Raw genomic sequence first — 12,114 nt, 5'->3', positions numbered from 1 at the left:
AGAACGGTATGGAGGTTCCTTAAAAAACTAAAAATAGAATTACCATATGACCCATCAACCCCACTACTGGGCATATACCCAGAGAAAACCGTAATTCAAAAAGACACATGCACCCCAATGTTCATTGCAGCACTATTTACAATAGCCAGGTCATGGAAGCAACCTAAATGCCCATCGACAGACTAATGGATAAAGAAGATGTGGTACATATATACAATGGAATATTAATCAGCCATAAAAAGGAACGAAATTGGGTCATTTGTAGAGATGCGGACGGATCTAGAGACTGTCATACAGAGTGAAGTAAGCCAGAAAGAGAAAAACAAATATTGTATATTAACGCATATATGTGGAACCTAGAAAAATGGTACAGATAAACCAGTTTGCAGGGCAGAAATAGAGACACAGGTGTAGAGAACAAACGTATGGACACCAAGGGGGGAAGGTGGCAGGGCAGTGGTGGTGGTGGGATGAATTGGGAGATTGGGATTGACATATATACACTAATATGTGTAAAATAGGTAACTAATAAGAACCTGCTTTATAAAAAAATAAATAAATTAAAAAATTTTAAAAAAAATCACACATATCAGAGGTTTTATTTAACTCGTTAATTAGTGAAGGAACTAGTAAAAACTGGTTCAGAGGAGAACCCAAAGTCCCGACACACATATAGGCAGTCAGGAATGCTAAAATTAATTCGATAATAGGAACAAAACTGGTCACTATACACAGGGGAATCATTTTTCATTTCATTTCATTTGCAAAACTTATTTGCATCTCCATGGACAAAAATCATTTTTATTACTCAGTTTTCTACAACCCAGAGAGTTGTCAGGTAGCTCAAAGACAAGGAAAGTTGCAGACCCTTCTAGAATCAGATAACCCCTGGAAGGGTCTTCTAGACAATCTAGAGTGAAATGCAGGAATGCCTTCAAGATTTCACAGCTGCTAAGTAGAAGATCTGGAATTCAACCCCAAATCTACATGTCTCTGTAAGTTCAGGCTCTTTCTTCTGTGTCAAGTAGCTTTTGAACAGTGAAGGTTCAGTTAAAATTCCTTGGTCTCAAGAATGGAGTCCCCACCTCCACGGAACAGACCCTGCAGCAAATTTCCAAGGTCTCCAAAACGTCATTCGGTCATTTGCCATCTTGAGGGTGTCCTCTCCTATGTACCAGTGTTCCCTCGGAAGTCTGGAGGGGCTCGGAGCCTGGTCCAGGAGCTGGGAAGATGATAGAAGAGTCTCCAGGCTCCCACTGCGCCCTGCATCTTGGAACAGCTGAAGAGACTTCTGTAGCCCAGGCTCCAGTCACATGGTTGGTTTGGCAGTTACAGGATGTTGGTAGAGTCGGATAATACCTTCATCATGGAGCCGCTTCCAGAGCGTTCTCTCCAACTTGAAGTCATGGTTGGTGTAAAAGATCGTTCGTTTCCATGACTTATCATAGTAGTGGTCAGAGAAGTGTTCGTGGCCCTTGGTGATGAAGCCATAGGCACTCACCTACATGAAGGTTGGAGGAGAAATAAGGCCTATATTGTGTCTCCCAGGCTTCTTCTCTGTGTGTGTTGGGGGTGAGGGCCCTTTATCCTGGTTCCAACCCTAGGGGTCTGGGTGCAGGACCCCTGGATGCACGTTTGCACACATGCAAGTATCCACAGTCATGACACTCCCCCCACCCCAGAGGGGTGTGCCGCCCGCCCAGCCATCATCCCATGCTGAGCAGGCCCAGGACTACCCCAGAGCTGTTTCTCCAGGTATGCCCGCTCCAGAAGCAGAGCCTCACCTGGTCACAGAGCTGAAGGGCAGTAAGCAGCAGGAGGGCCCCAGTGGTGGGCCGGTATATTCTCCAGTGGACGGTGTTCAGAGTCTTAGACCTCAGGAATCTGTGAAATACCCCAGGCCCCCAGCTGTCAGGAGGCTGCAAGGATGAGAGGGACCTGGCCCCTTCCACGGGCTTACTGCTCTCACCTGTTCTTCATGTATCGGAGCAAGTCTGGGTGCAGCAACAGGTATCTGTCCAATTGCAAGCCTTCCCGGAAAGCTTCTTGGGGCCTGCGCCTGTGGGCAGGAACGGGTCCTTCAGGCTCAGTTCTCTTACCTCTCCTGGTGTGGGCCAAGTCAGGGTCATGGGCATGACTGGTACCCCATCTCTAGGTGATAGCTAAGACTGTCCCCACCTGTCCAGCCCTTCACAGCTGCTCACTACACAGCTCGACCAGGGGTAAGGGGAGGTGAGTACCTGAACCAGGAGAGGTTCTTCGTCACCAGGGTCTGATTCAGAAGCAGTGCTTCCAGCCACTCATAGTCCCGGGTGCCTTCCAGGAAGTGCAGGTAGCGGACATCCTGAGGACCAAGGACAGCGTGTGGTCCAGGAGTCCTGCCTTCAGTGGGGTGGCCTGGCTCTGACTCCAGACTTCCCGCCTGCTCTTCTTAGGCCTGGCCCGGCTCTCCTCCCTGCTCTTGCCCCTTGCATGGACGGAGGCTGTACCGGCCACAGGCTTCAGACGCAGGATGCTCGTCTCCCTGTCTCACCTGCATCCTCCCTTATCCAAAGTCTGTGTGCGGCCAGACCCATTCCTCTTTGCTCACCTTTCCCAGAGGCACATGCCGGAAACCCCGATTGCCCAGTATAAGGAGTGACTGGGTCAGGGAGAAGGCAGTAAAGCCATAGAAGGACGTCCGAGTACCCACATCCTGTTCGTAGCCCTTAATGACAGCTCCACTCAGTCTAGACGGAAAGACAAAATCAGACAGAACACATGAGTGCAGGAGCGGGACGCGTGGAAAGGAAGGAGAAACAGGGAGACAGCACTGATGTACAGAAACTCTCTGGAGAGCCCTGGAACCCCACCTTCCAGATACAGGCACGGAACACCCTCTCAGATCTCTCAGAAGAGCCCAGCTCTGCAGGAGAGGGGGTGGGAGGGGAGCTCACCGGAACACATAGTCATGGCCGTCTATCTCTGGGCCCACTTGGGAGTTGTTCAGGATGCCCCCGTTGCCCACCACGGCGCAGCTGATGCACCGGGAGCTCCCAGCAGGGAGGCTGGCCAGGAGCAGCTGCTGCCTGGGCACCGGGGGGAAGCAGGACACGACCTTCTGCACCACTGCAATGAGGGGACTCCATTCAGAGCCCTGGAAGGGCCAGGGATCCAGCGGCATTTCTCCCAGGGCTGGTGGCCGCCAGGGAAGAGGCGGACCAGACACAAAAAGCATGGCCCTCTGCTGGGGCCTAGTGCACACCCCGGCCACCGGGGCGAGGACTCACAGGAGAAGTTGAGCTCCATGAAGCCGAAGGGCGGAGCAAAGTGCTCCAGGCGACCCCACTCGCTCTGGTTGAAGTGTCTGGAGTCCAGGAAGAGGGTGAGGTTGGGTAGAAAGAGATTCTGGAGCCAGGGTGACTTGGAGGCTTTGATCTTCACTGAGTCAGGGCAGGTCTACATGCAGGAGAACGGGTCAGGCAGGGAGAGGCGCAGGAAGGCCATGGCCAAGGGGTGGGGGAGTGGGGAGGCAGGGGCAGAAAGCAGGCCTCAAAGCTGGGAAGGTGTCGGTCTCTGCTACCTCTTCCATCCTATTCCCAGGGCCTTCTGGCCCCACCCTCACCCCCACCATCGATCGTCCCAGCCTACTGTGGTCAGGAGGGCTCCCAGGGAACCAGTGGTTCTCAGCCCTCAAGGCAAATGTACCTTCCTACGTGTGAGAGGAGCGGACCAGCCTGTGAACGTGCTACGGGTCCCAGGGCTGTGCGTGGTTGCAGTGATGTGTGTAAACACCCATGCTCTGCAGGCGCCCTTCCCGCGGTGGGCCCAGGCTGTTTTCCTTAGGGAGGGAAGAGAGGGAGGGTCGTAGAATTATCTATGCAGGGAGAACAGGGCTGGCCTGGGTGTGCTGGTCCCTTAGTCCCTGCTGGTTCGTGCCCCTTCCCCTGCCGCAGGACGGGATTCTGGTGCAGGTCACACTCTCTCACTGGCATTGACCACCCTCTGGGCTCCTAGGGGCCCAGGACAGGGCCTTCTCGCTCACACCCTGGGACCTGCCTTCCCTGCCCTGCTTCTGGCCATTATAACAAGGAAGGATGGGATGAGAGCAGTGCTGGGGGGAGAGCATGGGTGGGCCGAGGCAGAGCTTAGGACCTGAGCCTGGGAGGGAAGGGAGAGGGTGGGGCCTCAGGGCGGGGTCGGTGGGGGCGGGGGGGGGGGGGCGTGCAGGAAAACTCACCGTCTGGAGGCCGCTCACCTCCAGGCTGTATTCTTCCTCAAAATCCCACTGCGGCTCAGACTTGAAGTTGGCGGCCCGCAATCTCTGGCCTCTCTGGGTGGTGGGGCTCTGGAGAGGGGCTGAGGACGGAGTGGCCTGGGCTCTGTCCTTGGGTGGGACAGCCTCTGTGGTGGCTCCTCGGACTCCCCTTCCCGTCGGCCCCGCTCCCGCAGGGGTCTGCACCCCAGCCTGATTTTCTGGAAGGGGCGTCCTTGCTGTAGCTGCTGCGTTGCCCCGCAGCTTCGTGGGCACCATCCTTGGGGCCGTCGGCCTCATGCTCTGGTCCCCTGACCCTTTGGTTGTCCTCGGGTCCTGACTGTTCAGCGGCGGCGCCTCCGTCCAGCCAGAGGCCACCCCCCCGACTTGAGCTCTCGGGGGCAGCGTGTCCCCCGCGGTGTCCTTGCTCGCCTGCGTCTCCGGTGCTGCCATCCTGGCTGTGCTGGGTGCTCTGCCTGGCTCCTCGGCACTGGCCTTGCCAGCCTCCGCTCCTCTGCCCTCTCCAGCTGTGTTGGCTGTGGTCTCGGGGTGTGTGTCCTGCATGCTCGTCCCCTGTGCTGACTCCACGTGGGCGGTCGTCCTGCTTCCGGTAGTGGGTGCCTGGGACGTAGCCTTTTGCAGCAACTCCGGAGACCTTTCCTTAATGTTCTCTCGATGCTGATTCCTAGAGACAGAGATGACTTTGGATGAAGCCTGAAGGCTGTAGGGACTTGAGAAGCATAACTAGTATCTATCTTTGTGTCTCAAGTGGACGTCAAACCAGCCTCCAGGAGAGATGAGGGAAGGGGCATCAACGTCCACGACCCAAAACTAAGCTGCACTTGTTGGCAATGGGTCTGGAAACTTACTCTGACCAATAAAGAACCCTTAGTGATGGCACGGAGTTTGGGGAGCTGGAACTGGATGCCAAGGGCAGAAATGAACTGCTCACCCCCCACCCGTGCTGCACCCCCAGCTCTCCATGTTTGCACCTTTGTGGCTCCCAGCGTCTGCTACATTCCCGATTGTGAGTCTAAGAATGAGTTTGTGTGAACCTAGTCCTGTCACCTCATATCTGTATGATTCAGTGGACCTTTTTTTTTTTAAAATAAATTTATTTATTTTATTATTTATTTATTATTTTTGGCTGCATTGGGTCTTTGTTGCTGCGCGTGGGCTTTCTGTAGTTGCGGCGAATGGGGGCTACTCTTAGTTGTGGTGCGCGGGCTTCTCATTGCGGTGGATTCTCTCGTTGTGGAGCATGGGCTCTAGGCACACGGGCTTCAGTAATTGTGGCTCGCGGGCTCTAGAGCGCAGGCTCAGTAGTTGTGGCGCACGGGCTTAGTTGTTCCACGGCATGTGGGATCTTCCCGGACTGGGGCTTGAACCCGTGTCTCCTGCATTGGGGGGTGGATTCTCAACCACTGCTCTACCAGGGAAGCCCCAGTGGACCTTTTTTTTAAAAAAATAAAGCATAGGTAACAAAGGTAGCTTTGTCCACAGGGAAAAGGGAAAGATGCATTCCTGTTAAGACCATAGCTGCCAACCTTGATTTCTGAAAGATTGATGCCTACCAGGGCCCTGTGGGGCTCCCGAGCATGGAGGCCTTTTTGTCCCCCATTTCTTGTAGGCAAGACTCCAGCCTCCATGACCTTCCCTGAAAGGGCAGATTCGAACAGTTGCTAATCAAGGGAGGAGCAGCCAGGAAACCACCTGAGGCAAGATTAAAGGGACCAGAGAAGCTCATCAAGATTAGGAGAAAGACGGACCACCTGAGACCCTGCACACACCCTAATCTTGTGAGCAACCCCACCCTTTTGAAACTCTTGCCTTGATCCTTATTGCATACCCCTGACCACAGGCCTGACTATAAGACCTCTCCCTATTCCCCAGGGAGGGGGGCACAGTTCTTGAGGCGCTAGTCTACTGTGTTCCCCCTTTGCCTGGCAAAGTAATAAAGCTATCCTTTTCTACTTCACCCAAAACTCCATCTCCGTGATTTGATTTGGCACCGGTGTACAGAGAAGCTGAGCTTTCGGCATCAAGATCTGTCTTAAAGATGTGCTTCGAATCCTATCATGAGTCCATCCCTGCTTAAAAGCAAACTGTTGGAATTCCCTGGCAGTCCAGTGGTTAGGACTCGGCGCTTGCACTGCTGTGGCCAGAGTTCAGTCCCTGGTCGGGGAACTAAGATCCCACAAGCCGTGCGGCGTGGCCAAAGGGGAAAAAAAAAAAAAAAGCAAACTGTTGATTGTTGGAAAAATATACATACTCGGCAAATATTTGTCGAGAGACCACCATATTTGCCGCATCTCATGTTAGATGCTGGAGATGACGGATGAAAGGCGTGTTTCCCAGCCACAGGAGAGAGGAAGTCTAGTGAATAGACAACCGTGTCATTGCAATATGAAACATGTATTGTGCTGTGGAACGTTTGAGCATGGTGGTAACATGAAGGAAGGAGCTCTGTCTGGGCACCGTGGAAGCAAGGAAGGCTTCCTGGAGGAGTTCCCCTCCGAAGAGGATTAAGAGTGGGGAGGAGGAAGTTTCAGTGTCAGAGGCATGAGAACTTGTGGTGTTGGAGCCAGGAAGTAATTATGAAACAGAGTGGGAATGGGTTGGGGGCTTGTGGGGCAGGAGATGCTTCCAAACAGGCAGGCAGGGCCAGGTCATTACTTGCAGTGTATGTTGGACTGAGGAATTTAGACTTTATCATTTGTCTCTCCGTCCAGGAGGAGCTGTGGAAGAATTCCAAGCGGGAGATGGGGTGGGGGTTCCTGAAGGAAGGAGTGGGGCACATAAGCTGATTTTCATCCTGCAATGCTTATGCTAGCCATGGGAGAAGGCAGATGCAGGGTGGCTGGTCTGTCTTCTGGCAATCAAGGTTTCTGACTCCAGGGATTGGATTCACTTTATTTTCTTTTCATTTTCTACTATGATGTGAGGCTGTCAAAAAGCATCATTTAATTTATGCAAGTTGGTATCGGGTGTTGTGCTGAGAAAAGCCTGGCTCCTCAGCTCTGCTTGGTTCTCTAACTGGACGTCGTGGTGGAGTCCCCGTGCTACACACGTGTTGGGGGGAATCCCTGGGAGCTTTGGAAAAGAGAATTTTCCTGTCTAGTGACTTAGCCATTACTATATGGCTTTCCAGGTATCCTTTACCTGGCATCCTAGCCCTCCCTGACTTGTCTTGGTCACTCTTGTCCCAGGCTCCCTTTGTCTGTTCCCACCATTCTTCTTCTAAGCCAAATACAACGATTTTACTTATTCTCCGTCCTTTATTCCCAATCCCGCTGTCACCATAACCTCCTTGCCCCGGGGCCCCAAGGACTCTATCCTAAACCATTGCATCGGCCTCTAACCTGTCCCCCTTAAAACCCCTGTGCCCGGGGAATTCCCTGGCGGTCCAGTGGTTAGGACTCAGCGCTTTCACTGCCGTGTCCTGGGTTCAATCCCTGGTCGGGGAACTAAGATCTCGCAAGCCTCGAGGCGCGGCCAAGAAAACCAAAACCAAAACCAAAACCACTGTGCCAAACCACCTACCCTAGCCTATAATCTACTGACAGAATAACCTGCATAAAGCACTCATTTAATCAAGCTACTCCCTTACTGTAAAACTTTCCATAGCTATAGAATAAAGTTATTTAAGGCCACACATTCATTCTTTCATCAACAAGCATTTACACTGTGTTACACAAGCACAGTGTCCAGGACCTGTTCAAATTACTGGAGAAATGGAGACAGATAAGACAGTTCCTACCCACAAGAAATTCATAGTCTGGCAGAAAAAGACGAATTTAGGGTTTATGACATCATGTCAGGATGGATGTGATAGAGGGGCATGGACGGTGGTGCGATGCCAGCCTGGTGTCTTGGCTGGGAGCAGGGACTCTGGAGCTAGCCTGCCTGGGTTTGAACATCAGTGACCAGGGTGACCTTGGACAAACTACTTAACTTCTCTTATCTGTAAAAGGGGGTGATGATGATAATATTATCTACTCTCAGGCTTGACACGTGATTCGTAATCATAACTCCGAGACCAGTGCCTGGCACATGGTGAGCGCCTTATCAGTGTTTGTTGCCTTACTCATCCATCAGTCTCCCATTCCTGAATGCATCCTGCCTTTTCCCGTTTCTGCACCATTGCTTATGCTGTTTCCTCACTTGGCAGTGTTCCTGCTTGCTGAAATGTCACACAGCCATCAGTCACTATGCAAATGCTCTCCTTACCCCCAACCCCGTCCCCCTGGTTGGATTACTCATGTGCTCCCGTAGCACCTGTCACAGGTGACTTTGTTGAGGTCATTTATCACTACCGATAATATCACCTGCATTCTTTTACTTTGTGTATGTCTCTCTCATCCCTTAGACTCTAAACCTCTTGAGAGCCAACACATAGGAGGTAGTGGAGACGCATGGGATCTGGAGCTCAAATCCCCTAAATTCAAATATCCGTTTTGCTACTCCCTGGCTCGGTAAAATTCCCCTTAACCTTTTTGAGCGTCGTGGTCTGCACTTTTGTCAGAGGATAAAAATACTAATCTTGGACAGCAATTGTGAAGATCAGAAATAACACATGGACTGGCCCCTGGAGCATAGGTTAGGGTTTGAAGATCTCCTCCGACTCTCAGGTTATCATGGCGCCTCATGAAATGTAAACACCACCATGATAATGACCTTCATAAACCACAGGGATCTACAGGTGCGGTCTGCGTTGTACACCTCCCTTTCCTTTCTGATTTTACTCTCACCCTGGGCCCAGGCAGCACTGTGGGAAAGGGGGGCCATTACCAGTCTCTAAATTGCAAAACTGCCCATCACTTTGGCCTCTCCCTCTCTCCCACTCCTCTCCTTCAAAATATCTCTGATTTTCCACTTCTTCCTGTTCCGCTGTCTCTGTCTTAGTCCAGATCCTCTTCACCTTGCGTTTTAATGGCTAAAGTCGGCCCCGGTCCCTCGCTTCACACCAGGATAATCTGTGTGGAGTCGTCCGTCTCCCTTGAGTACCGCGGCTGGTCAGGCCAAAGTGGCAACTCCCTCCTCCTCCTCCGGATCCATCCTGTTCACTTCTGGCAGACTCATCGTCTTAAAATACCACTGTCACAAGGCCACCTCCCTGCCTGAAAGCCTTCTGCAGCAACACTCGGTCCCATCTTCCTAAATGCCCTTCATTTCCCTGAGGTGGATTCTCTCTCGGCTAAGCAAAGAGGACACCAATTTAGGACTTATTTAGGCCGGCTTCCTTGTTTGTCCTTTTCTCACCACATGAGTGCCTTGCCCTGAGCACTCATCCAAGCCCTACCTGTGTCCCAGACTCCATCTTCTCTTTGAACCTCTCAACACACAAAAACTCCTTTCCTCCAGGGACCTCTATTGTTATGGCGTTCATGAAGTTATATAAACAGTTTATTGAGAGATCTCAATATGCGACCCTTTTCCTAGCCCTTAAAATCTTGGGCAGATTCAGTAACTTTACAGTCACTGTTGAAGTCAGGACAATCCTAAATGCATGTTCATCAGATAACAGAGCTTCAAATTACATGAAACAAGAACTGACGAAACTGAAGGGAGAAATAGACAAATTCAAACCTGTTTTGGAAATAAGTCAGGCCTTTTCTTCTAAAGCTAAACATACACCTTCCTTATGACACACCAATTCCACCTGTAGATATTGACCCAGGAGTAATAAAAATATGTGCACAAAAAGATTTGTACAGCAATGTCCACAGCAGATTTACTCATAATTCATAATAGCCAGAAACTGGAAACAACCCAAATGTCCATCAATAACAGAATGGATAAACAACGTGTGGTATATCCATACAATGAAATGATTTATAAACTTTAGAGGATCCTCAAATTCACCAGTGGCCTGAGAAATGCAAATTAAAAAGAGAAACACGCTTTTACCTATCATATGTTTAAAAACATTCACAAGATCCAGTGTTGCTACAGAGGTTGGAGAGAGTTAACTCACACACCTGTCGGTGTAGCCTTTTCTGAGGATGACTTGATGGTATCCACTGACATTTAATGTGAACATAATCCATTATCTTGGCAAATCCACTTCTAGAAATCTACCTACAGGAATACTTACATAAGCACACAAAGGTATGTGAAAAACCCAAGTGCCCATCGATAGGGGCTGGTTAAATAAACTATATCCGTTCTATAGAATGCTATGCAGCCATGAAAAGGAAGGGAGTAGATCTATAGGTGCCAACATGGAAGGAGGTCCACGATATAGTGTTGATTTAAAAAGTCAACCTGTGGAACAATGTGTATAGTGTGGTACCTATCCGTCCATCCATCCGTCCATCCAACCATCCAACAATCTACCTGTCTGTCTATCTATCTACCTACCTACCTACCTATCATCTACCTATTTACCTATCTATTTCCCCATCTGTTGTAACGGCTTGTCTAACATAAGGTAAAGAGCACAGATTATGGAACCAAAATGCCTGGGTTTGAGTCAGCTACCAGCTGAGTGAACTTGGGTCATTCATTTAAGCTCTCTGAGTCTCAGTATACTCATACACTCATAAGCATAGTGCCTGGCATATAGTGAATGCTAAAGAAGTGTTAGCTACAATAATATAGTAATTATTTGTACACCAAAGCATTAAGGTTAGTTACCCGTGAAGACTGGATAGAGATGGGGGTATAATGGAGAGACCTTTATTTCTTGCTTCACCTTTCTGTGTTTTTTAAAACTTCATGAGAGCATGTTTTACTTTCAAATCCTAAGAATAGTGAAACGAAATCATTCAAAATACATTGAATCTGGAAAGAAAGGGATCTCTCACTGCTGGAGAGGTGTTTATAAGAAAACTGGTCTAGAGGGTCCTTTTGAAGAATTAGCTTGGGACCCAGAATTTCAGCCACCTCCCTAAGTGAGCGATCTCCCATTTTACTGACAAACGTCTCAGGGATTGTATGATTTAGAAATTAATGGAATTCACGGGATAAATCTTTTGCTTTAGGACACAGAGAATGGCATGTCAAAACTAACCCCAAAGCTGGGGTTATTACTTACAGTCCCAGAGGGGAAAATAGTCTTATTTTCTACTCATGCCTTCAGGAGTCCAGGCCAATAGTTCTCTAACTTCTGCTTCTACCTCCTCTATGTACAAGCCCCATGGCATCCTGTTTCCCTGTTACACCACCTCCACGTCACCCAAGTCTCCCCTTTGAGCTTCCTTGCCCGTGGTTCCTGCCAACCTTCCTGATCCCTGACACCGCCGTAAACACAGAGGTGTCTCAGATTTCCCCAGCCCTCCCTGGGCTGTAATTTTTCAATTTCTTCTAATAAATCACGGGGAACTTGGAAAGGGTCAGAATCTTACCTGGTAGGCGTTGTATTAGGTTCCTTAATAAAGGAGGGCAGGGCGAAGAGGAAGAAGATGAGCACGGCCAAAAGCAAGAGCCATTGGACAGCTTGGCCCAGACAACTGGGTCTCCTCGGGCAGGGCCTCATGATGGTGGGCTGGGCCGTGCAGGGAATTTCTGGATGTCGTGGGGCTTTGACGTAGACAGTAAATAGTTTAACTGCTCGGATCTCCCGGCTGGGGTGTGCACACCCTTTTGTCTTAACAAGCCACTCTGGTAAATGCGGAGTCTATCAGAGTCTGTCAGGGAAAGGAGCTGCCTTCCCTGCTTTATGAAGGTTTATAGGCCTGGCATGGCTTGAAGGAAGAGAAACTCCTTCTGTTCAGACAGGCTCACCTTCTTTTTCTTTGTCTCTGAAGCCGATTTCTGAATGTAGAACTTAATGAGAAACACACACACGTTACATGCAACCTCCCTTTTAACAGGTTCCAAACCCTCGGGGACCCCGGACAAGTGCGTGGGCTGGAAGGGCCTTGCACAGACTCCAT

The 12,114-nt window shown here is 50.2% G+C and overlaps 1 protein-coding gene across 1 annotated transcript; it reads right to left on the bottom strand.

Annotated features, from left to right (window-relative positions):
- Positions 1–848: 848 nt before the first annotated feature.
- Positions 849–11,714, bottom strand: ST6GALNAC1 (ST6 N-acetylgalactosaminide alpha-2,6-sialyltransferase 1). Its single transcript, XM_007185970.2, has 9 exons — positions 11,584–11,714; positions 4,220–4,919; positions 3,270–3,438; positions 2,937–3,108; positions 2,591–2,729; positions 2,241–2,344; positions 1,970–2,059; positions 1,785–1,884; positions 849–1,501 (listed from the first exon to the last, which is right to left on the bottom strand). The coding sequence occupies exons 1-9, from the start codon at positions 11,712–11,714 to the stop codon at positions 1,310–1,312; spliced, it is 1,797 nt and encodes a 598-aa protein (XP_007186032.1). The 3' UTR covers positions 849–1,309.
- Positions 11,715–12,114: the final 400 nt, after the last annotated feature.

Source organism: Balaenoptera acutorostrata, chromosome 20, assembly GCF_949987535.1.
Source record: "Balaenoptera acutorostrata chromosome 20, mBalAcu1.1, whole genome shotgun sequence".
Classification (NCBI taxonomy): domain Eukaryota; kingdom Metazoa; phylum Chordata; class Mammalia; order Artiodactyla; family Balaenopteridae; genus Balaenoptera; species Balaenoptera acutorostrata.
Note: the sequence above shows the minus strand (reverse complement) of the source record. Positions and strands in the feature narration are given on the sequence as shown.

Bases quoted from the DNA above. Each gene is read 5' to 3' on its own strand.
- ST6GALNAC1 (XM_007185970.2), bottom strand. From the start codon at position 11,714: ATGAGGCCCTGCCCGAGGAGACCCAGTTGTCTGGGCCAAGCTGTCCAA. The intron at 3,439-4,219 runs GTGAGTTTTCCT...TCCTGCATGTAG, and splicing joins AGGTGAGCGGCCTCCAGACG to ACCTGCCCTGACTCAGTGAA. The intron at 2,345-2,590 runs GTGAGCAAAGAG...CTTGGTCCTCAG, and splicing joins GGCATGTGCCTCTGGGAAAG to GATGTCCGCTACCTGCACTT.